The sequence below is a fragment of the Onychostoma macrolepis genome, chromosome 06, assembly GCF_012432095.1.
Source record: "Onychostoma macrolepis isolate SWU-2019 chromosome 06, ASM1243209v1, whole genome shotgun sequence".
Lineage (NCBI taxonomy): Eukaryota > Metazoa > Chordata > Actinopteri > Cypriniformes > Cyprinidae > Onychostoma > Onychostoma macrolepis.
The window spans coordinates 11,466,058-11,491,396 of NC_081160.1; the positions used below are offsets into that span (position 1 = coordinate 11,466,058).

At 38.5% G+C, this 25,339-nt stretch overlaps 1 protein-coding gene across 1 annotated transcript in view; it reads right to left on the bottom strand.

Annotated features, from left to right (window-relative positions):
* Positions 1-1,805: 1,805 nt before the first annotated feature.
* Positions 1,806-25,339, bottom strand: part of setd5 (SET domain containing 5) — a 39,218-nt gene continuing 15,684 nt past the window's right edge. The window contains 25 exon segments of the mRNA XM_058777945.1: positions 1,806-4,034; positions 4,613-4,695; positions 4,794-4,939; positions 8,684-8,777; positions 8,780-8,942; positions 10,419-10,910; positions 11,387-11,443; positions 11,564-11,826; positions 11,934-12,057; positions 12,291-12,536; positions 15,632-15,973; positions 16,061-16,276; positions 16,759-16,839; positions 16,960-17,206; positions 17,303-17,412; positions 17,537-17,654; positions 17,819-17,967; positions 18,710-18,955; positions 19,117-19,155; positions 19,342-19,529; positions 20,471-20,529; positions 20,677-20,904; positions 20,906-20,928; positions 21,577-21,679; positions 24,972-25,210. Of these exon segments, the coding sequence (XP_058633928.1) occupies positions 3,495-4,034; positions 4,613-4,695; positions 4,794-4,939; positions 8,684-8,777; positions 8,780-8,942; positions 10,419-10,910; positions 11,387-11,443; positions 11,564-11,826; positions 11,934-12,057; positions 12,291-12,536; positions 15,632-15,973; positions 16,061-16,276; positions 16,759-16,839; positions 16,960-17,206; positions 17,303-17,412; positions 17,537-17,654; positions 17,819-17,967; positions 18,710-18,955; positions 19,117-19,155; positions 19,342-19,529; positions 20,471-20,529; positions 20,677-20,904; positions 20,906-20,928; positions 21,577-21,679; positions 24,972-25,042 (4,428 nt within the window). The 5' untranslated portion in view covers positions 25,043-25,210 and the 3' untranslated portion in view covers positions 1,806-3,494.

Sequence of the window (25,339 nt, forward strand, 5' to 3'; positions counted from 1 at the left end):
ACATGATTAATTTGATTAATTTAAATGTAAGTACATAGTAGTTAAGGGCACCTAATACAGTACAAAGTGGGACCCATTTTTGTTTTACATTTTATTAAGTACTTTACACCTGCTGTTTTAAGAATACTGTGAATTTGGAAATACTACTCTCATCACTTACTGTTTTTCACCTACTGTATGGTAGGAAATTATGGGATTTCAAATGCAGAATGATATCATTTTTCAAATGATAAACACCCAAACCCACATTTGCAGTCTTTGCCACTTGAGAGTGCATGCACATCACAGGTAAGTGTGCAAGACCATCCAAAGTAGGAAAAATGCACCCTAAATCCACATTATTATACAGAGTAAGAGAGGTATTTCAGGCTAAGTGTATCCAATCATTCACCATGTCGTGGAACTCACATCTCCTGAGATCTTTAGAGTCCAAAGAAAACATTCCAGTAAGTTAAATTAATTAGATATTCCATATCATTTGGTAGTAAAACAATGTTGTATATTTTATTGGTGCAGAGATGAGTATCTGCATTTTGTAAAACATTTGCAACTGTTTTTTATCACAAGTTTATTTTAAAGTGCAAAGTATTGAGAACCAAAATGTGTAAAAGTCCTGTAAAAAAATTACTTGCATCTTTACAACACTATGTTGTAAGTGGGGTAATCCAAAGTTCTACACACACTTGCGGTTTTCACGTCCACTTAAACACTCAAGCCAAATACAGAAAATATGACAACTAAGTGGTCAAGTGCAGAGACTGCAAGTGTGGGTATAACAGGCCCTTGACTCCTTGGGTAGATGTCATTACCACCTTGCTCTAAGTGTATCCCTTCAGCCTTGTGACAGTGCCTTCTAGAGGTCACAAATCAAAATACCACATAAGCTTTTGTATTTGAGCTCAATAACGAATCTTGAATTATTCCTTCACCTCTGTCTGTTAAGGTCAATCTAAAATGTCAAGACCTGTTAGTATCATGCATCTCAGTCAGTTATTTTAGCAAACTGCCTGTATTCAACTTCAGATATGCATGAACTGTCAATGCATGTTGATGACAAACATACTGAATTAGTTCTGTGAAGTCTTGTGTGTGTATGCATGTAGGCCATACGCTTGTCTAGTTTTTTTCCAACTGAAAAGTTAAATCTGCATGTAACCAAAAAGTTTTTGCCTCCGTTTTGAGTGAGTAGGTGGTGCTTTACTGCTGTCCAAACACATTTGACTACATAAGAGTTTATACTATGCTTGCCATGTGGTCACATGTGTTTCCTACCACCTTCAAACGAAAGTAGAAAAACTGACTATTCTGGACCAAATTTAGACATGTATTGAGAATTGTACACTTGTGATAGGATTGCCCAAACTCACATCTTAATAGCCAGTTTAAAAAGGGCAATGAGTACAATGAGGCCGATTTTTTTCCATTTTTTAAAGCCCACCATGGACCTTATTTTGCGACTACTCCATAGGGTGTGTTTTAAATGTTACATTATAAAATGAAACAAACCAATGTTATCACTCACTCTCAGCTCTCTTTCCATGCAACCAATGTTCAGCAAATGCTAAAACTAGTTTTAAAAATGTTCACAAACATTTTATTTAAAAAGCAAAATGTGATGCATCTTATGTCATGAAAAGGGGAAAGGTTCAAATTAGGTTTAAAAAAAAAAACAACAAAAATATGTCTATGGATACTAGAAAAGTGCCAAATGTTTGTGGGGTTAAGAAGAGGTGAGTCTCAAACAAAACCTTATCCCATAAACCCAACCCTTGACTGTTACAATGACACAAAAGAAATATCATGCAGCAAATTTGGTGTACTATATTTCTCTGAGAACAGAATGACACTTCACCCAAGTACACATGATCATGTAGTTAAGGTGCTGGTAAATTTCAGATCACATAGTCTTTTTTTTTTTTTTTCCTTTTCAAGAGACATTCATATAAACCAGTGAGCTAAGGCTGACCACATTAACCCGTCATCATTTCAAGATCACACTAGGCCAAAACAAAAACAGACTTAAACTTTTCTATTGTTGGACCACGCTAGAATAATCCACCAAGCAGACAACTCTGATTCTCTAAATGCAACAGGGGCATCGGTTTTGTTTGAAGTGGGGTTTAAATATCCCACTACTGTGGTCATCATGGCACATGACTTGGTAACCTTACTGTTTAATAAAAGTATCATCCAAGGGAGGTACAGCACTATGCCTATTCTGTTAAAAAGGCTGTCCTGTGAGCAGCTTCTTGTAATTAAAAAAGGGGGGAAACACTTATATTTAAGAGACCACAGCAGCAGCACACTTGCTTTGTCTTATTTACTGATCAAACTATTTGGCCATAGCATTTCTTTCCTCTCTTCCTTTCTAAAATGGTGGCTGGAATGCAAGGACTGGTCAAGGAGAGAAAATCAAATGAGAATGAAGTGAGAGAAATGAAGTATACACTTAGGATTAAAGGGCTTGGGAGGGTACACATATTTTTTACGGAGTATAAACAAAAACATTTCTGCAAATTCTTTTCGGCAAAGTCCTGTGCTTTGCGAGTCACAGAGAGGGTCTTTAACAATCATTGGAAACAAGTTTAAAAAAAACAAAGTTTGTACTGACAATTGCATGTTTTTACCTTCAGAGGCAACCGTGATCACACTGGGAAACAAAATAAACAATTCAACTGGACCAACTGAAGCACCATAAGATCTGCTTGTCAAGTATTATATATCAAGTGAATAGTGATTTTATGACACTAACAGAGGCTAGAGGCCCGTCGGACCCTAACGACAGCTAGACACTGGAATGATTCAGAGTGAGGAAATTACTCACTGTTCACTAAGAATTGCTTTCATGTGCATTCAAAAACACTTTGCTTTCCAAGCGTGCCATCCATGAACACACTACACGACTGTTCTGATGACGACTACTGATAAAACTGAAAACAGGAGAGTGCACTCCGAGTCAAGCGTGCAAAGCATCTTAAAGTAAGAGTGCCATTTCATACGGTCATGATATCGTTCATTAGACACGAAATTTGAAAACTCATCTAAGATCAGCATGATCACTTTTACTCTTAGATAAGTCTTAAACATGTGAACCCTACTTTGAGAGAAACGGTTTGGTTTCACCACTGGTGCTCAACTCAGTAATTTTCCTCTTACTCTTAAATACTTGCACTTCAGTGTGAACGCATCATTGTATCATTTGGGTGAATCTGGTTATATACTCCAAACTAGTTACTTTAATGTTCCATTGATTTGATTGTTATGAAGTCCACACTAAGTTACAAGTAACCGCAGAAATTCAGTTTTTGGAAAAAGATAAAAGGAACTGGGGAAAGTAAAGACAAAAATAGACCATCCATACAGAACTCAATACATCAATTCCCTCGAACAACGCATAGCTTCTCCACAGGTAAAAGTGAGGAGGATGTCACACACTTCTCTTTCTGACACACACACACACACACAAACAAACATATACACGCACACTGTGGGTCCTAAAAGGTCCCCGACTGTGTCCATACCCCTGAACCCTGTAAATTTCGTTGTGGATAGTGCTGTGCTCCAGAAGCTGTGAGATGTCTCGAGTTAGCCTGACTGGGTCTGTCTGTTCTCTGGCTGTGCACTCTGGACGACTGAGCCAATCTGGAGCCATGAGCACCTTGTGTGTGTGGTACTGCAGCGCTGTCCATTTTAAGGTGGCCTCTGGTGGGGAGAGAGAGAGCAGCAGACAGGGAGCTGTCCAACAGTTTAGCTTTAAGGCTCGAGGTGTCCATTGCACCTCCACTGCTGCTGTGAGGATGTGGCGCACACATTGTTGAGTCCACTGAGGAGATAGATACTGTAGAAGAGGACGGGCTTTCTTGGGTGAGCGGGCTGTGTGTGGGAAGCTTTGAAGGATAGTAACCTGTCCCCCCAGAGCTGCAGTGGGGAGGGGAGGGGCTTACAGACAGACAGAATGGAGAGGAGGAGCTCTGCTGGTCGTAGGCTGGGCTTTCCAAATGCTGATGGGATTCTGGCTGGAGAGGCAGCATCTGCTGGATGTTCATTAAAAGACAGATTTAGTCTAGTTTCCATAAAAACTATTAAACAGGACAACAATTTCATTCATCAGCATTCATAATAATAATAATTAAAATAAATGTTTTTTGAGCACCAGATCAGCATATTGGAACGTTTCTGAAGAATTGTGTGAAAACACACACAGCTTTACAATTACAGGAATAAAACTACATTTTAAATAAATAAATATATATAAATAAATAGTATATACAATATTACATATAATAAAATAAATATAATACATACATATACACACACACACACACACACACATACATATATATATATATATATATATATATATACACATACATACACACAGTATATATTTAAATTGTAATAATATTTAATGACATTACTGTTTTTTTTTTGTTTGTTTTTGATTGAATACTTGAGAAGCTTGGTCTTGGTTAGCATAAGAGACATCTTTCAAAACAAAATAACTAAATCTTAATTACTTCAAACTTTTGACTGGTAGTGTATGAATTCCATGACATTTTCTCAAATACATGTTAAATCTTTTTTCCTCTGTTGTGCATCATGAACATTCTACCTGATGTGGGTGAAGCGAAGGACTTTTTAAGGGAGAAGCCAGAGATGAGCTTTGAAGATCAAACCTGTCCATCTCAACAGCATCTGACAAGACACAGAGAATTAGTCAAACTCTGCTGCTAAACGCATACTTGCCTGTTATCGAACAGAAAACAAACAGTATAAAAAAATTCAAATCATACCAGAGCTCTTGTCACGACTGCTGATTTGGTCATTAATTCCAGCATCTCCTCTTTTAAGGGCACGCTCTATGTTCAGATTACCCCTCAGAACACGCTCCAGAGCACCCTGTCCCTCCCTCAACCGCTCAACTGATGTAGGGACAATCCTGATAGACACACAAAGAAAGTCACAGCAATCTGTGAGAATGTGTATGAAGAGCTAGTATTTAACAGGAGCAGGTTTATTATTGTTAACTAAAATTTATTAAAAACGTATTAATTGAAATGAAGATAAAACAAAACAAAACATAAATATTTGATGAAAAACAAACTGAACTCCTGAATAACTAGAAATAAATGAAAACATGAATAGAAATGAAAAATGCACATAAAAATTGACCAAAAAACAAAAACTGCAATGTGAACAACAGCAACAAACACCGACAGGGTTCCCACTCTTTTTCGGTGATCATTTTCCAGGATATTTTTATTTTAATTAAGGCAGGAATAAAAGACAAAGAGAACACCCTAAAGTAATATATATTCCTCTCTCGAGAAGTCTTTAAAAACATACAGTTTATGGCCATGACTTAACTATAAAATCAGCTCTTTAATATGAGCTCTAAATTATACATTACAACAAATGATTTTCAGAACCAATTTCAGTACCATAGCAAAATAAACTAAATATATTGGAAGTATTAAATTATTTTATTTACCTATTTGAAGATAAAATAAATTATATCAGTTCATTATGATAACAATAATATTAAAGAAAAATATTTTAAAATATTGGCATGTATCCTTCAAATATTTTCAATTAAGTGCTGCTTTAAAGGGTCAAGTGAAAAATGAGTGGATTCTGACTAACTTAAACCCCTCGGATTGGCCATTGCAAATCACTGTTCATAGAAAGTGATATAAATATTCACGGAAGCGTTTGAAAGCAGACACCTATCAGCGAGTATTGAATTGAGTCTGTGCTTGGTACTACCAGTACTGAAGACAGGCCGGTATTGTTACATTTTTTAAATTTTAGTATTGACGTAGTACAGAAGTACCAATAGCCTACTTTTGACAATAATCAAAACCATTAGTTAAGAAGTTACTGAATTATTGAAATACTACTCTCAAAGTTGAACACTGGATAGAAGGTTTGGAAACACATCAATGTTCAAACTGTCAAAAGTCAGTAGTGATGCACCAATCTTGATTTTTCATGGCTGATTCCGATTTTTTTTTTTAACCAAGAGATAAGATTGAATGAAAATATGACTACATGAACAAGATGGCAAATTTTCTGTAGCCATTTAAAATTAGAGGTAACCACTGCATTTTAATCATGATCCAATAAGGCTGGACAATAATTCAATATCAATACATTTCCCGATATAATTTTTTTCAATAACGTTGATATAATTTCCTATATTTCAATATACATTACCGGGTTTCCCATACATTGATATATTTGTGGCGGTTGACATCTTTGAATAAACATGAGCACTGCACATTTCAAAATAATAACGCAGCACGGGTGTTTTAAATTAATGTATCTCTAAAGGGAACCAACTGTCCATTTTCATTTTATCTGATAAAGTAGCGTTCATGAGCGCAGCTCTGCTTGGTGTTCAGCCGTTACCGGGGAAACTGATGTTTCTGCCTCTCCAAAAAGCGTCCCCTACTGGCAGATTATAACCCCATGTCCAGCAGCATGTTTTTGTTGTTGCTCACTCTTTTTTCCTGTTTTCTGTAGCAACTCTGAGCACTTTTCATATTATTTATCCTGGCTGAAGCACTTTTGTTTCAATCTATAAGAATAATCAGCCTATGTTATACTGTAGTTTAGTTAAAGATATTAATATTAATAAGGTGAGTCTGAAAGTCTTATGTTTATTTGATGGTGATTTCACATTTGTTGTTTGTATGAAGGCTAAATACAAATAAAAGATGAACATTAATTTATTTGTACCATTTTTTTCTAAAATATTATATATTTTTAGGAGGTTTCATAGACTTGGCAAATTCATTTATCAGAAGTTTGTATAGTCATCTGTTGTGGGCGTTCTTGGCAGTAATTTTGAGGCTTTTTAAAATATTGTTCATGTCAATATCGGAAATTATATCGTATCGACCAATATTAAGAAATACATCATGATATACATTTTGGCCACAGACCTACGATCCAAAGAAAGATTCTACATACATGAGCAGTTTCTGATCTAATTTCAAAATCTGAAGCAAAAACAGAATGGTCTAACTTTATCTTTGTGAAATTATGCTACAAAAATATCTGCAGGAAACAGAAACGGCACACTGGTTGACTGAGGCCCCGTTAACACTAGTTCGTTTTCGTTTTCGTTTTAAATCGGCGTTTTAGAATGAAAACGATCCTTGTCTACACCAGCGTTTCAGAAACGATCTCCGTCTACAATACACAACCCGAAAACACGTCACATGACCATTCATGCAGGTGCAACCATAGATATGTATAGGTAGATGCCCATTATTTAGATGGCAGACGCATCTACGTGCTTGGAGCTGTCGAATGGGGAATCTACCTATACAAATCTATGGGTACAACAATGAGCATGATGTTATTGTTTACACGGTCGTCAAGGATATGCAGAGCGAATGTGGGCAGCCACACCATCATTTTCAAAATTCTCAGTTTTGGTGCGTTTACACTGAAACGTAACCCCGGAGTTTTCAAACTAAAACAGGGTCTGCAGCTTTTTTAAAAGTCTCCGTTTTCGAGGGTTGAAAAGTAGTGTAAACGATAGGTGTAACCGTAGCAAAAATTATGCGTTTTAAAACAAAAACGCACTAGTGTAAATGGGGCCTGAGAATGCAAATTCAATCTCTGACAGCAGGTGGTGCTAATGGAACAGCAGCCAAACAGCATTTTCCTGGTTACCACTATAAACAAAGCAGCACTGAGCCAAGAAATCCTACTTTAGTATTGGATAATACAGCAGCAAGATGAAAAGAAAATACCATCTAAGCTTTTCCGAGTTTCCCTCAGAGATACATTCGTATAAACACCCCCAATTCAATTTTATGGATTTTCTCCCAATATTTCGTACATCGTCAACAGTGAGCTTGCTCTGCCAGCTCTTTGCGATCGTCTTCAGCATCTATGGCCTTTGTTAATGTCCCGTTTACAGACTTCGTAATATTTCCAAATAAATTACATTTTGGAAAATGCTTGCAATACAGTTTGTGTGCAAGTCCAGAACAGAGATTGGCTGAAATAACAAAAGAGCTAACGTTAATTGCTAATCGTGCGTTTTGAGCAGAAACTGTCCAGTTACGATTTATGGCGGTTCGAACATTTTTTACTACTAGCATTAGGCTATTTGTTTCGGGCTTGGTTAAAGGAAAACACAACTCCTTTTTTCTTTTAATAATAATTTCCCAGGACAACTACAAGATTTTCCAGGACATTTTCCATTTTCTCTCATTTTCCATGACTGGAAAATTAGTCATCAATTTTCCAAGTTTTCCAGGACGTGTGGGAACCCTGACCGAGATTTATGCAATCACATTTCTCTAGTGCATAGGCCCAAAATGTTAGATCATAGTAAAAATGCACAAAAAGCACAAAAGCCTGTACACAATGTCCTTCAAGAAAAATTCTTCAGAAGTCTTTATTTAGAGGCCAGAAAAATACTCAGTACATGCTACAAAACAACAAAATGTTTTGTCTTTGCACTTTTTATTTTTATGGCCTCTATGAATAAAGACTTGAAGATTTTTTTTTTTGAAGGATATTGTGTGTGGGCTTTCATGTTTTTATTTAGAATAAAATAAAACTGAAAATATAAAATTAAAAACTAATTCAAAATCTTAACAAAAACTACAACAGTGTGAAAATAATAAAATAACACTGAGCAGAACTGTTTTTTTCTCACCAGTGGTTGGACTCTGGTCCACCCAGCACTGTGGTCTGTGTGTGGTGTCCAGACCTGATGCCAGGAGGACTGACCTCCTCTATCTGTGGAAAGCTTGCCGTTCTGGAGAGAACGAATTGTGCGGAGAGACTGAAGGAGGAAAATGCGAGCGCGGCTGTCCTGGAGACTCTATGCGAGGGCAAATGGAGCTGAGGTTTGTGACGTGAGGCGCTGGGTCCCGTGGCCCTTTCTTTCTTTCCCTGTACTCCAGCAGAGAGACCTACATGGAAAGAAAGTATATAAGTGTGACTAAAAGATGCACATGGATGATGAATAGGCATGCAGTTCTGTCCTTCAGTATAATTTCTTAGTACACGCATGCATCGTAACATTCACGTTCACTTAAAGCAACTCATGCATGATCAATTGATGTAGAATGATATCAACTATAACTTCAATGGGTATGAGAAAGACACAGCATGCATTATTACCCAACACTACTATTCAGAACACCACCACATTAAATGCCCGTATTAACCCAATCAAAAGCTGTTTAATAAAATTAAAAAAGTATTTTCTTTCAGCTAGAACAACTTGCAAAACTACCATCAGACCTTGAGAAAAGTTTTTAAAACTAGGATTCTAGACTTCATAACAACGGCAAAGAAAACCCCACACAAACAGACATACTCAACATGAAAATTGTTTTTAGATTAGACAATGAAAGCATTGGTGTCTTTGAATGAATACAACCGGCTCTGCAGCAGTTAACGCAGCAGCAGTTTTTTTTTTTTCTCAATTTGCTCAATACAGATGAAGGAGTACATCATCTGGAGATGCAAATGTTATGGACATGCACACTTCTAGATGGAGGCCACTTATATGATATTCACCATGTTCTGCCCTGGCTTGAACTGGCCCCTTACAGCTAATGCCTGGTACCCAGACAAGCCAGCCAGCTGACTACCAGCACTCACCATGACCCTCTACCTTGAGAAAAGGGTGGAAAGAAAGATTTTGCAAGAGTTTTAAGAGCGAAGAGGAGAAAGAGAGAAACAGGGAGCAAATCAAAGACAGAGCAAGAGTTTCATGCGAGATAGAGGACCACCCTTCACGATTTAAATGTATATAGGAGAAAAAGGAATTAAACGCTTTTTCTAAGCTTTTAGAATAGTTCTTTTGGAATAAACTGTTTCAGTTTATAGTCCAGCAGCTATTACTTTACATTACACCAAGTCAAGAAATATCCTCTGTTAATAAATTTTGTAAAGATGGGATGATGCTAAGGGAGAAGCACATTGGTAGGGTAACAGAGTAAGAAGTCCCTACAAATAATTAAACTGAACATCAATATTTATTTCATCTGAACAGTTTTGAAGTATAAGAGTCAAATTTATTGTCATTGGATAAGTGATGTGGGAACTTATATGTTGGACGTTGATTTATTAAATTATGATTTCCAAACAGAAGATTTCATTTAGATATGTATGGTATTGGAGAAAAAAAAAAAAGTTTTATTCTGAAGTGACAAGTTAAAAATACGCCCTTGGAGGAAGCTGCCCCAGTTAGGATAAGTGTACCCATGGGGGTCATCTTACCCCTTTTATATATTTTTATGTTGTGTTATAAGAACTAAATAAACAATTTTTTTTATTTCCACAGTTATATTGGATGATACATTATCATCATCCTGTACATACTAAATGAAAAACAAACAACTTGTAAACGGAGAAACTGATGTGGCCATAGGACTTGCCTTCTTCTTCTGTGGTGGATTGCTAGGGTGGGGGGATGTGCTGCGCTCTGAATATCCACCTCCAAACTGTGTGTCCAGATACATTGAGAGAGAGCCAGAGCTAGACCCAGCTTCCATCAGCAGCCCCTGGCTGCACATTGTGCTTAAGTCGGAGTCAGTCGTGGACAAGCCTCCCTCTGATTGTGGGAAGTGTCTGTCACTTACAGGACCAGTGGGTAGATTAGCATTGAGGGGAGAGCAGGTGTAAATGAGGTTAAATTCTGTCCTAAAGGCCTGTTCTCTGGCCTGTGCCTCACTGGCATGTGAAACCAAGGAAGAGTCACATAGACTGGACACAACAGCTGAGCTGCAGGGAGTCCCACCACCAGATCCATTCAGAGAGTCTGGAGCAGCAAGTGAGAAGTCATCTGACATAGGAGCTGGGCTTCCCCGGCTTGTGGAAAAGTCAGGGAAGGCAGTGACCCGTGAAGTGAAGTCTGGTCGCAAACAGGGCTGAACAGGAAAAAAAAAAAAAAGGGAAAAAAAGTGAGATCATTAAAACAGAATGAACGACTTTCCTGATGAACGCTCAAAGTATTTTGATGGATAACACTTTACAATAAGGTCCCATTAGTTATTGTTGGTTGTTAACATTAATTAATATTACCTAACAATGACCAACACTTTCGTTAAAGTTTTTTAAATCATATTAGCTCAGGTCTATCAAATAATATTAACACATGCTTATTGGCACACAGTTTTTAAATCTACATAATTTAACTTAGCAGTTATCTTAATTTTAGTCAAACTACTTCAACACATCTTACAATCCAAACTTCAACATGCTTTATTACATTATTATTGCATACAATCAAGCAATAACACTTCAATCAATTTACTTAAATCACTTAAATCAATTTACGACCATTATTATTGCTTACAATCAAGCAATAACACTTTCATGTATATGTATGAGCACTTAAACTTACTTCTGGAGTCAGAGATTCTGATCTGTGCACAGGAGAGGCCTCAGGAGAAGAGATGTTCTGTGAAAAAGAACCATGTCATATATACAGCTTTTATGTTTTCTATTACTACAGCAAATCTCTACAAGCTGCTATATTGAGAGAGAACTCCATTTTGTGTTTGTGTGTTCATTTGTTCACCTCAAACTGTAGAGGTGTATTGCAGCGACTGGCAGGTCGGGATGTGAGAGGAGAGTAAGAAAGCAGGGTAGCATTCAGATTCTCCACTTCCCCACATAAATAAAGCGAGCAGGGAGTCATGAGCGAATGAAGAGGCGTCATGGGAAGTTCAGAGGGCAGAGGTGGGGTGATGGGGGACAATGGTCGTAACAAGAGTTCAGAGGGCGGAGCTGACGTTTCTGATGAACACTTCAATTTCCTCTTCTTAAATGGTCCTGTCAGCTCTGAACAAAGGGCAACATCAAAAAACACTAGTTAAAACCCCAAATCTATGATACCAAGGCTTGTAATTCACATTCTGCTATCTAAACAGCGGAGTAAGAGCCATTACCAGGTTTGAACGGTTGAGAGCTGCTAGTGCTGCTGGTGTTACTTTTGTGGGAAGAATTGGACTCTGTTCCATCTTCCAATAGGCCAGATAACATGCTCTCATCCAGCGCTTGTTTCATCCACCTCTGCTCAGACAGACATACACAAAGCCATGCTATGTAGCAACAATAACAAATATGAGCCCCAATACAAACTTAAGGTCAGACAACCAAGTCTTTGAGCAATTCAGCTACAATTTAATCTACATATTTAAAAATCTATGCAAGAGAAATTAAAAAAATTATTTTCTGCAGAAATTCTGTACTGTAGAGCAGTGTATTCATGACGTTAATTCACTTGTTCAGTAACTCATTCTAACCTTCTTGCAAGAACCATATGCAGGGTCAATCATACAGGGTCGTCGGCGTCTTTCTGGGTTAAAGGGTGAACCAAAACGAACATAGTGTTTGGGGGTAGTACAGATGAGCGGTGAATGAGATAGTCCTGGCAGCATGTTGAGGGTGGTGGCCAGGACTGTAGGGTCAGTGGTGATGCGTAAAGGGCGTTCCACAGACTCCTCCACCCGCTCTGGAACCTTGTCATTTAACCACTCCGTCACTAGGTACTATAAAGAGAGAAAAAAACATAAATAATACATTACATTTACAGATCTGAAACATAGCCGACCACAGTCAAGTCACCTTTATATTTATATAGTGCTTCATACAGTACAGATTATGACAAAGCAGCTTTACAGTGTTAAACAGGAATAATATAAAGAGTATAAATGAATATTTTTTAAAAGTCACCACAAAATCAAAGAGGAATATTTTTTAATGGAATATTTGAGTGTTAATTATAAATGACTTATCCATGCACATCATTTTTAATTTATGTGCCATTTTTCATAAAAAAAAAAAAAGTGCCCTCCTCATCGCAATAACATCTCTGATGAAGTGTACACTTGGGGTCAATACAGGGCTACAATCCCTCCCTTCAAGAAACGAGTCACTCATGTCCCCTTTTCTGTCAAAGATACTAGAAAATGTAGTATCCTCACAATTATATTCCTTCTTAGAGAAAAATGGTATCTGTGAGGATTTCCAGTCAGGATTTAGACCGTTTCATAGCACTGAGGCTGCTCTCATTAGAGTTACTGACCTGCTCTTATCATCTGATCATGGTTGTATCTCTCTATTAGTACTACTGGATCTTAGCGCTGTGTTCGACACTATCGACCACAACATTCTTTTGAATAGACTAGAAAACTTTGTTGTCATTAGTGGAAGTGCATTAGCATGGTTCAGATCGTACTTATCTGACCGCCATCAATTTGTAGCAGTGAATGAAGAGGTATCATATCGATCACAAGTGCAGTATGGAGTACATCAAGGCTCAGTACTAGGGCCGTTACTTTTCACGCTTATATATCATCAGGAAACACTGTGTTATGCTGATGATACTCAGCTCTATATTTCTTCGCGGCCCGGTGAAACACACCAAATTGAGAAACTAACGGAATGCATAGTCGATATAAAAAAAACTGGATGACGAGTAATTTCTTACTGCTAAATTCAGAAAAAACAAAGGTGTTAATTATCAGACCTAAAACCCCGACATGTAATAACATAGAACACTGTCTAACACTTGACGGCTGCTCTGTAAATTCTTCGTCATCAGTTAGAAACCTAGGTGTGCTATTTGATAGCAATCTTTCATTTGACAGCCACGTTTCTAGCATTTGTAAAACTGCATTTTTTCATCTTAAAAATATATCTAAATTGAGACCTATGCTCTCAAAGTCAAATGCAGAAATGTTAATTCATCCATTTATGACCTCAAGGTTAGATTATTGTAATGCTTTATTGGGTGGTTGTTCTGCACGCTTAATAAACAAACTCCAGATGGTCCAAAATGCAGCAGCTAGAGTTCTTACTAGAACCAGGAAGTATGACCACATTAGCCTGGTTCTGTCAACACTGCACTGGCTCCCTACTAAACATCGCATAGATTTTAAGATCTTGTTAATTACTTATAAAGCCCTGAATGGTTTAGCTCCTCAGTACTTGAGTGAGCTCTTATCGCATTATAGTCCTCCATGTCCACTACGTTCTCAAAACTCTGGCCATTTCATAATCAACTGCAGGCGGCAGAACCTTTTCCTATTTAGCGGCAAAACTCTGGAACAATCTACCTAACACTGTTCGGGAGGCAGACACACTGTCAGTTTAAATCTAGATTAAAGACCCATCTCTTTAACCTGGTTTACACATAATACAGTAATACGTTTCTAATATTCAAATCCGTTAAAGGATTGTTAGGCTGCATTAATTAGGTCAACCAGAACCAGGAACACTTCCCATAACACCCGATGTACTTGTTACATCGTAAGAAGAATGGCATCTACACTAATATTAGTCTGTTCTTTCTTATTCCGAGATCACCGTTGCCACCCGATCCAGTCCGTATCCAGATCAGATGGTGGATCAGCACCTAGAGATGTCCTCTACAGCCCTGAACGTCAGCGGACATCAGGACACCTAGATGAACCCCAGAGACAGATCCCCAGTGAGGACCTTGTCACCAAGACAGCCATCGGGACAAGACCACAGGAACCAAATGAGTCCTTTACACAATCTGACTTTGCTGCAGTTGGAACTGAATTGCTGGTTCGTCTGGTCAGAAGAGAACTGGCCCCCCGACTGAGCCTGGTTTCTCCCAAGGTTTTTTTTCTCCATTCTGTCACCGATGGAGTTTTGGTTCCTTGCCGCTGTCGCCTCTGGCTTGCTAGGTTGGGGACACTTATTTTCCAGCGATATCGTCTACATGATTGCACAGATACTATTTAAACTGAACTGAGCTGGACGATGACGTCACTGAATTCAATAATGAAATGCCTTTAACTGAACATTTTAAATTTTACATTGACACTATTTTCCTATTCTGATATTGTAAAGTTGCTTTGACACAATCTGTATTGTTAAAAGCGCTATATGAATAAAGGCGACTTGACTTGACTCGCATGACATCGCAGCAGTAAGCAAATGACAACCCAACCATCCAATCAATTTCTGTTGGACAAAATCCCGAGCTACATTTTTTCTTGTTTGAAAAGTCGCTTCACTCGAGTATACAGTACATCACAACAGGGAAAAAAAGACAACTTCCATTTTTATGCCGATTTTAAAGTCACAATGAAATCAAAATCAACAATTCTTTTTTTTGTATATTGCAGTGTTTAATAAATTTATCCATATTTTTTTTTTACATTCATGTAAAATTAATCTTCTGTGATTACATGCAGACTGGTGCATGAGATCACAGCAATAGCAAATGACAACAATCCAACCAATCCCTGATGGACAAAATTTAAATACCACCCTAAAAATCAATCGCAACTTCCATTTTATGCCGACATTAATCAGCAGTATTGAAAAAGTACTTGCACTCTGCCTCATCTTATTATACTGGGCTAAAACTTTGCCAGGCAAAAAAAAAAAAAGTGCTTTTCAATAGTGCTAAAGTGTTTCCCTGCCTAAATCCCGGGACACTGGGATTGGATCCAGCATCCCTACAACCCTACACAGAACATGCATTTGGAGAGCAGACAGCATGAATGAGTTGTATTAAGCGTACAACACTGCAGTTCTCCTCATGACTTATGGCAAGAAAAACATGACAATTACCCTGTGTAGGATTTAGAGTGTAAGATGAACTCACCTTTTTGGTTTTTGGGCATCTGACATTAGTCTTATTACCCATCCCTGAAGAGGCAGCTCCACATAGTTCTCCATCCTGGACATTCCCACAGTTTGGAGCTCCCTCTACCTGGCCCTGCTCCCTGAGGCCTGCGCCTGCACTGCCTTCTTCACCACCCACCAAAACTCCTTCTGCTGCTTGCTGAGAAAGAGCCTGCCGCTGTCTTCGAGCACGCTGGGCTGAACTGGAACGGTACCTTGAGATGCGGCTCTTAGGACGTGGTTTGGAACTACGGGCAGGTTGCGCTTTAGGGGCAGGACTTGGTGTAGCAGGGGGCTTTTCAGAGTCAATATCTGTTGTTTCCTAATGAAGAGATAGTGAAAGTGTGTAAAAACATCCATTATGTGACAACCAAGTTAAAACTGAGAAAAAGGAGAAAAAATTAACTACCACAGCAGCAAAGGAGGTGCGCCTTGTACTGATTCCTCCACCTGCTCCTGTATTTGGAACACAGTTTCCTGCTGTAAGTGAGGGGACTTCTGCCTCCCCTGGTTCCAGTTTGATTTCTTCAGGTGTAGCCTGCGCTGTGCCCTGACCACGTTTCTTTCTCCTATCAAGGTTCTCAAACATGTGCATTATGGCCTCTGCCTTGCGTTCTTCACGAGACTGAGGGAGACAAAAGGAATAAGGGGTTGATATGGTGAATATAGGGCCCTGTAAAATCCCCCTTTTTCTGGATTCTTCATTTTTGGCGTTTTCGGTATTTTAGTAATCAAAAATCATGCCTAATTAATTGAAATCATGAAACTTAATAAAAAGAAATAAAGAAAATAAAAATAAAAAGTTAACATTTATAACATTTTTACGTGCTTTTTCATTGATACAATTAAATTGTATTAATGAAAAAGCATGTCTAAGCCATCATTTATTACAATTTTTACAGTAATAGGGCCCTATGAAATTCTGTTGTCTTTATTAATCCAGAAAAATAATTAATCAAAAATGAAGTAATCAAATGAGGGCATAAAATATTAACAACTTAATGTTTTATAGTGTAATCAAGTCAAAATCTAACAATTCCTGTTTTTTAAAAATAAATTAAACAGCATTTATTGATTCATCACTGTTCTCCTCTAATTAAAGCTTACACGTCTGTTTGGTATTAGTGCTCCATTCTCATCTAACTCCTCCTCTCCATTCTCCAACTTCACTCTGTCCATAAGAGCATCCTGTAGCACAAAACAAGATCAGCTTCATCATCTTGTGAGATAATCATCATTATCATTACATGGCAAAGCAGCAGCAAAAAGCAAGTAGGCATTTACCATTGTTTTTCCATGAACACATACCTCTGTATCGCTAACTCCCTGTGCCTCATTTGCATCTTCCAGCAGGTGGTTGCTCTCATCAGATACACCAGTTACGAGCCTGTCCCCTTCCATTTCTCTGCGTCGGGCTCGTCTTCTCCGGGTTTCTGCTCCAGGCAGGGAAAAGTTTGAAGACTGGGGGGATAGCAGTTGAAGGGGGCGGAGATTGTGTCTCTGCACAGGACAGTCCTGATTGCCCTTATGACATGCACAATCCACTTTATAATTACTGTTGGGAAAATTGGAGAAAAAGTATCAATACACATCATATCGCAGTTCATTTAGAATTAATAATAGATGTCAAGAAAAAATTTGAGTGACTAACCAGCAACTAAAATCGTAGTCAAAGCCGATTGTGACTTCAGAATCTTTTGAAATTTGAGCAACAGCGTAGATACACAGGTGAATCATCCCCTCTGCTATCATGTGCCGCACCTGTGAGTTAGTGTGTACAGGACAACAGTGATATAATATGAATCAAATTTAGTCAGGCTAGAACTGAGCAAAGAAACTATGACGTGAAGCAACCCTACGTTTACGTTCAACAAATTAGTCTCACCTCAGCATTGGGTGTGCATGATCTTCTGATAAACCGTGCATCATTGCCAAACGTTCGGGCATCCACACACATCTCCACTTCGTTGAACTTGGAGTAGAACAGGACAAATGGATATGGCCTGGAGTGGAGCCAACAGAAGGAATTAGGAAAGACTCACAATTTGCAATATGTTTTACAAAAACATACATTTTAATAATTTTACCCTGATTTAAATCTAATTATTAAGATAAGATCAACTAGATGTTCAACAGTATACAAAGATGCAAATACATACACACTCACTTTTTGAAAAAATGTCCATTGACTTCAAACTGCTGTCTGAGCATGACTTTGCCTCTATACTCAATGATGAGTGTTTCAGGGTCCAAATTCCGTGCAGCTCTGAGAATCTTCCTATGTTTCTGCACACGTGTTACACGACCCAGCTGTAACTACACACATTAAATCCTTGTTGGCAATTGTAGAACATAAAAATAATTATTAAATGAAAACAGCACACTACATTTGAACAACCGTTTTCAATTTAGTAAAAGAAAATCATTATACAGTGTCAATAAAAAAAGTCAATAAAATGAATACTGTGAATACATACAAAAAAAATCTAAACAAATTATCACAGATTATTTTCAAAGATCATCACAGAATAACAGGCGGGCACACACGTTTGTGGCCTTAACTCTTGCTTATCAGTAAAACAGTATTATTTGCAAGTTTAAAAAAAGTTTCATGGAAGATTAATATTTAATTATAAATATGATATCTTATCTCCACAATGATTAGTTCTGGTTCTTGAATTTGATTGGCCAAGTGACATTCCAGCAGTGCTGATAAAACAGTCCAACAGCATTGGTACTTTTGATTGTTTGTGTTCCAGATAAGCTTTCAGTCTGTATGTTAGTGGTGGTCATGTTTCACTGACCCTTTCTGCAGGTTACATTGTTACACCATTAGGTGGTGACAACCTGTCTTTAAAAGCAAATCACTGACTCTGATTACAGATCCCTTCAGGAACAAAACCACTAATGCTGTGTTGCTCATGCTTTGGCATTGTTTGGAATCATTTTCACTGGTGTAAACCACCACAACAATTAACCATTTTCATAGCGTTTATGAAAAAATCTAAAGTAAATTTAAGACCATAAGACTTTGAGGACCTGTGAAAGCCATCTATACCTGCATTTGCGAGCCCAACACAGTGTTGTTGCAAGCTAGTTCTGTTCTGTTAATGGTGTCCATGGCGACAGTAGATGGGGTGGGGGACGAGTTGCCATTGGCACAGTAGTGTTTGAGGAGGTTCTGCACGTCAGCACTGTATTGGTTAGACAGAGCTTCCTCATACTGGTCCGTCCACTGCCGAATTCGAGTCTCCCATCCTTCTGTTGTATTCTCATCCAAAACACTAGCCTCAGACGCAGAATTCTGCAATAATCAGAGGGTGTGTGTGATTAAATATTCATCTGGTTGATTTTCATCTTTGGTAATGAATAGTACTAAAGCTTATTTCCTAAGAAGAAGAGGTGGATCATCTTTTTTTAAATGTTTTTTTTTATTAGGTAATGTGGGCATTTGTGTGTCCATACCTTCATTCTCATGGATTTTCTGGAACCCTCTCTGTAAGCCTGTAATGAAAATATATTTTATTATAATATAATACAGAGATGATGGGAAAGTTGAGAAGTGAGACCGAGTAACATGAACAAATGATTCAAACTGCCATGCCAAAGTTCTGACAGAAGTGACAATTCAGGCGTTTCACATTCATTGTCTTTGTCATGTGAACAGGATTTTGCATGTATGTGTTATACCTTAACCTTCTTGGCTTTAGGAGTAGTGCGTGTTTTCTCTGTGCTCTTCTTTCTCTTCTTGACTTTGTTGTGTTTGACTCTTTTGACAGTGAGAGTGATGCTAGTGGGTGTGTGTTGAGTGGCTGTGTACGACACAGCAGAAGCTGACATGTCCTCATCTCCACTTTCTGTAGCACTGCTCTCGCCCACTGTAAAGGCAGATATAAATCAAGCTCAAGACCCAGCATGATTAACCATCAGCACAAGAGAGAACACTGACACTGGTAAGGTTGAGACAAAAACACAATTTCTTCCTCACGGTGATGAATTTACAGATATAAAAAAATACCCAGAAAAACTCTTAAACTTTTTTCAAAACTGTCAGAAAATACAACAAATGAAATTCAGGTATTACTGGGAAGAAAAGTAACACACATGAAACCAGCCAGTGTTGAGTAGTAATGGACAGATGTTATCTGGATTGTGTATGGTTGAGAAGTCTTTCCATCCACATTTTTCTTTTGCTTAGAGGTTCTCCAAAGGGTTCAGTCGGTGCTCCAATCTTAGGAATCCAAACAGCACCTCAATTATATTTAATTTCAATGAGCTTATCTTTCACCTTTCTGTCACCTTTAAAACTGTTTTAAACTTTGAGGCAAGGCTTTGTCAAGCCAACATGAAAGTTTATCATGACAAAGGTTACCTATAAGCATGTAACCGAACTGAGTCAACATCAAACTGACTCTAGCTGAATAAAGACATATTGTCTTCTGTAGAACTGCTTATAGCTGAATTCAACATTCAAAGTTTCACAACTGATTAACTTCACACAGTTACTGAACTGAACAAACGCTGAAATGACTTGAGCGGAATAACGACACTATTGTGTTGTTAGTGCTGCTTTCCAGCAGAATTCGATTCGGATTTCACTCATATTTGATGTATGTATCACTGATTTTGTTATTTTCCTGTTTATTACTGTGAAGCTGCTTTAAAGAAATCGGAATTGTATAAAGCGCTTTGTAAACACAGGTGACTTGACTACATCCTTTTATTGCCATTTACTGGTACCTTATTTATTTGAAACTAAATCTGAAAATCAAAGTGATTCAGAGAAGGTCATGTTGATCATCATCTAAGAGAATTTTACCTGAAACATTCTCTGCTTTTCTGCGCTGCCCATCCAGCCCTTTCTTCTTCTCCAGACTCCTGCAACAAGAATTCTCCTTCAGTGCACATTTTCTATCCATAACAGCAATAACTAATTGACATAAGCATATAAATCACCAGAGTGTATTTTACTTTTCTTCGGGTATGCAAACTGTTCTCAGAGAGTGACGAAACCGTGTAACCCACCTGCAACTCTCACACTTAATGAGGAAGCCATCTTGCATTAGACGGCACTGACACCAAGAAGGTGGAATTGCGCCTTCCACCACCTCCTCCTCCTCCGATGAGCTCTCGCTGTCAGCAGAGTTGTCTGGTTCATTGGTGGAAAAACAGGGCCGCGATCGTCCCAGAGTGCCATTGCGTTCCGAATGGGAGAAAACGGTCTGGGAGAGTGGGGAGGCAGGAGGGGTGGGAGGGTGGAGCTCCATAGTTATGATCCTGACAACACACAACGGAAGACTGTTGCATCTTCAAACAACGGTGTTCAGGCACAACAAAAGGGAAAAGGAAAGAGAGAGGGGGAAGAGAATGAAAGGTGGGGAGCAGGGAAAAGGGGCAGGAAGAAAGAAGAGGCGGGAATGAAAAACTAAAAAACGTGGCATTCAAAAGTAAACAATATTTAAATGTAGCTAAAAATGTTTTGGCTAAAGTATCTTAATTAAACTACAAGCATAAATCTAAATAAACTTCATTTAAGTAAACATTGTTTAAAAAATGAGAAGCAGTACCACATAAGACAAATTGCTTATGAAGTTCCTCATTTGAAAGGTGCACTGGATAATAGCATCTAATAAATGATTAAATGCAAGTGTAACATATCTCCAGGTTGATTTGCAGTTCTGTTCAAGTCAGCTTTTGACTGTTACAATAAACTCAATTTAGTTCATGATAAATTCACTTCAATTTTATACTATGCACAAAGGCTAGTGGAACTGCAATTACAAATGTATCACCATGCACAAGTTGATTTAATATGATTCAGCACCATGCATTATTGAGATGCTATTAGGTTACACACAGACTAAAATGACAATATGATTTATCTATAAATTTCTTAAAAACAAAAACAAGAATAAAACAACTTACAGCATAGGGAAGTCCCCCATATCCATGACTCTGTGTGTTCCCACAGCTGCGACTTGAGTAATTTTTCTCATTTACTGCTGGGCTCGCTTCAACTGACTCAGGACTGTGAGAAAGAAAGATATTTGAGAAGCTTGCAAATAAAATGCTAGTTATACATGTAGATGTGGTCCTGTAAACTCCAGATGACCACCAGAGGCAGTGCTAAACAGTAGTGCATCATCACAGAGCCAGTCAGGTAAGATAGACTGAGAGAATATATCAACAAAAAAGGTCACAAAATAACCTCGGAGAATTAAGAGTGACTAAGAACTATGATGAACATCTGGATTGCACAGAAGAGCAGAACTCACATGCTGAAATACAAAAACTAAAATTATGCACAGTCCACAAAGGAAACTCCTTTCAAAAGTAACCCAAGAAGAGGAGGCAGCTCTAGTGGAATAGCAAGTGATTCCACCAGGCTATGAGCCACTGGGCTCTTTCTGTAGGCTAGAGTGATAACCTCCACAATCCAATAAATGGCCTCTGCTTTAAACATGGGAGGACCTTTAAACACATTGTAACAAACAAACATCTGATCTGTCCGAGACTGGTGGCATCTGGAGAACAAATTCCAACCTGAGGCATAGCGTAATCATGTAAGGTAGCCCTAGTGCTAGTAATGGTGTGAACAACAGCAGGTTTACAATCCACTAGAACAGTGGCTCTCAAATTTGACCTGGGTCAATTGGTGGGGACTCCAGGAACAGGGTTGAGAACCACTGTACTAGAAGACGGTTGGACCCAAGGGCGAAACTCAAGTTGTTGGGGGAACACAGCCATCCATTTAAATTTCTGTGGTGAAGTTACCACTTATTACCCGGTAAAAGACTGAGGAATAGAGGTAACTATTGATCAGCAGGCCATCAAGGTGCCACAGAGTACTCTGTGCTTGTGCAGAAAGATACTGTGCAATTTAAAAGTGGGATGGGGTTAGCAGAGTAGGAAGTTAAGTCATTCAAGAGACAGTAAATTCTGCCTCAGCTGGATAGACTCCTTTGCCATCGCAAACCATAAGCAAAACTGAGTGGTCACATCGGATGCGAAGATCCACATCTGCCTCAGTGAACCTCTGTACTGCATGAGTAAAACATCCATTCTCCCGTTTGAAACTGATTTCTGGAATAAGAAGCTGCTACCTGATTGCCTGACACTGGTTGTCAGAAATTCCAGCTGTTGCAACTATCAATATACAAATTCAATCCTGCTCCTTAGCATTCTTTCAAATCAGTTAAGAGATCACCCAGTGACATATCAATCTTCTCTTAGTCAAATGTCTTCATGTGATATGAATTTGCAGGGCAGAGTTCACCAAACATGATCTTGCAATCGATGGGCTCCCGCATTCGCTTGCAAAATAAAAGAATGAATACAAGCAAGTGTTGGTGTTGCAGCAGCCTGAGGTGGAGCAGGCCATGCAGAATCACTGAAAAGGCAGTAGTCAGTATGCCTATAACCTGTAGAAGTATTCTGTGCTGCAAAATCACTCTTCGCCAGAATTGAGCAAGGAGCTGCAAAATGCTGGTTGCCAAAGCAATGTAACAGGGTGAGAGACACAGGCCCAATCCCATTTCTACCCCTTATCCCTACCCCTCCATTTCGCACGTTCACGTGAAGGGGTAGGGGTGTCTCGATTCTCTTTTGTTTGGAGGTGTAGGGGTAGGGGAAATGGCCAGATAGCCCTTGAAACAAAGATTTCTCGGGACCACACTTCAAATGAAGGAGTATGAGAATTATCAGCATAAAACAGCTAAAGCGGCAACATGGCTGCCCGAGCGAACAAAAAGACACATAAATGTAAGCCACATAAATGTAAGATTTTAATGAAAAGTAATCATTTGTTTTATATTACATTCAATCGTATGTTCATATTTACGGTCATGTTATTCAAAGAAATGTTTGCAACAAAAAAAAAAAAAAAAAGAAAAGAAAAATATCACCATATCCATATCACCCACAACAGCTGTTAAATAATAATTATGTGATGTCAATAATGATCACAATGTTTGTGCACAGTCCCATCTCCAGCAAACACTAGACATATGATAAACAACTTCAAAAAGCTGCAGCATGAAAAATCTCTAGGAGGCATGAAAGCAAAGGTGGCTGGGTTCTGAGCTACTGCTGCTTATAATCTTTGGCTTGTCACTAGGGCTGTGCAAATAATCAAATGCGATGATCACGCGCAAAAGCTACACAATATCGCGTTCATTATCAGTGATGTATCGCCTGAGATAATGAACGCGATATTGCATAGCTTGTCAGTGAACTACGGCTCTGTAGTAAATGCTGCTCCATCTGAAAGCATGTGATGGAGATTTACTACTAATCACAGAACCAGCTTTACTGACGAGATGCGCATGATCATCACATTCGATTATTTGCACAGCCCTATTGTCACCATGAAGTTGCTGGCATATTCTATCTGGTTGGTGCTACAATGATCCACAATTACTTAGCACTGCCTTTGGCATTCAGGAGGAATGAAAACGTACAGTGATCAAAAGAAAAGCAGTGGTGGAAACCATGTTCAATTTGATTGGATAAATATGTCCTTTTAATCTTTCAACTCAGCCAATAGCATAAAACCAATCACATTTTTATGATAGTTTAAAATTATTAAAAATGTGTGCTCCAAAATAAATATAGTGTGGGGGAACATCAGCCAAACATTCTAAAACCTTCAGCAAAGAAGAAAAAAAAAAAAAAAAAAAAAAAAACTATAAAAGGTTGTAAAAAAAAAATTACAAAAAGGTTTGGCGAGTATGAAAAGCTTGTGCAACCTTTTAACTTAAAAGAATGGGGTTAAAAAAAAAATTGTATGTATTAACAGTAAACAAAGAGAAATCAAATCTTGAGTTTTTGACATGGCATCTGTGAATTTGTAGTACTGATTGATTGGCCATTTAGTGTCAACAAATGATTCAGTATATATTTTTTAAAAATAAAACAGGTATGCCCAGCAATACTTGCTAAGCTGCAAAACAAAATGATTAGATCCATTTTTCTCATTTGCATTCACAGAATTCCACTGTAAATTTTACATTTCTCTCTGTAACAGATACTCTTTTTTAAAAAAAAAAAGCACTAAATAAACAACTCTGGTGCCAGACCCCATTCTTGGCCAGTGCTCAGCCGGGTGGATTAAAGCCCGTTTCAAACTGACTCTGCGTTTCCACGGACTTGACATAACAGGTTTTGTTGCAGTGTGTTATGTGACCATAGTCCAAAGTAAACTAATTTGAAACTAATTTTCTGCTGTGGAAAGCCATGACTTGGGTTGAGAATAGGCACCAACCAGGAACCTGCAAAGGCACCATATGTTGATGGAAAAAAGGCTCAGAACAGAAACTTACTCTGATCCAGCGGCCATATCGGTGTAAGGTGTCTCAGGTGTGGTGACTCCCAGTGTGATTACTATGCTCATGACGTCAAGCGCAGCAACACAGGGAAGGGGATGGGGGGGGGGGCGGGGCGGGGAGGGGGTGAGGGGAGGGAGAGGGGAGGGAAGAGGAGAATCAAGGGCTCCTAATGGCAGCAGTGAAGCACTCCTCAGATGGGGCGCTGCTATACCACATCACGCACATCAGGAGTCCTGAAACCATAGACCACAAAAAAGAGAGGGAGAGAGGATTAGGTATATATAATGTGTAAATGCAGCCTTAAAAACATGCAAAATTGGTAGCACCCACAAAAAAAAAAAAAAATCTATGTTGCTTGGTGC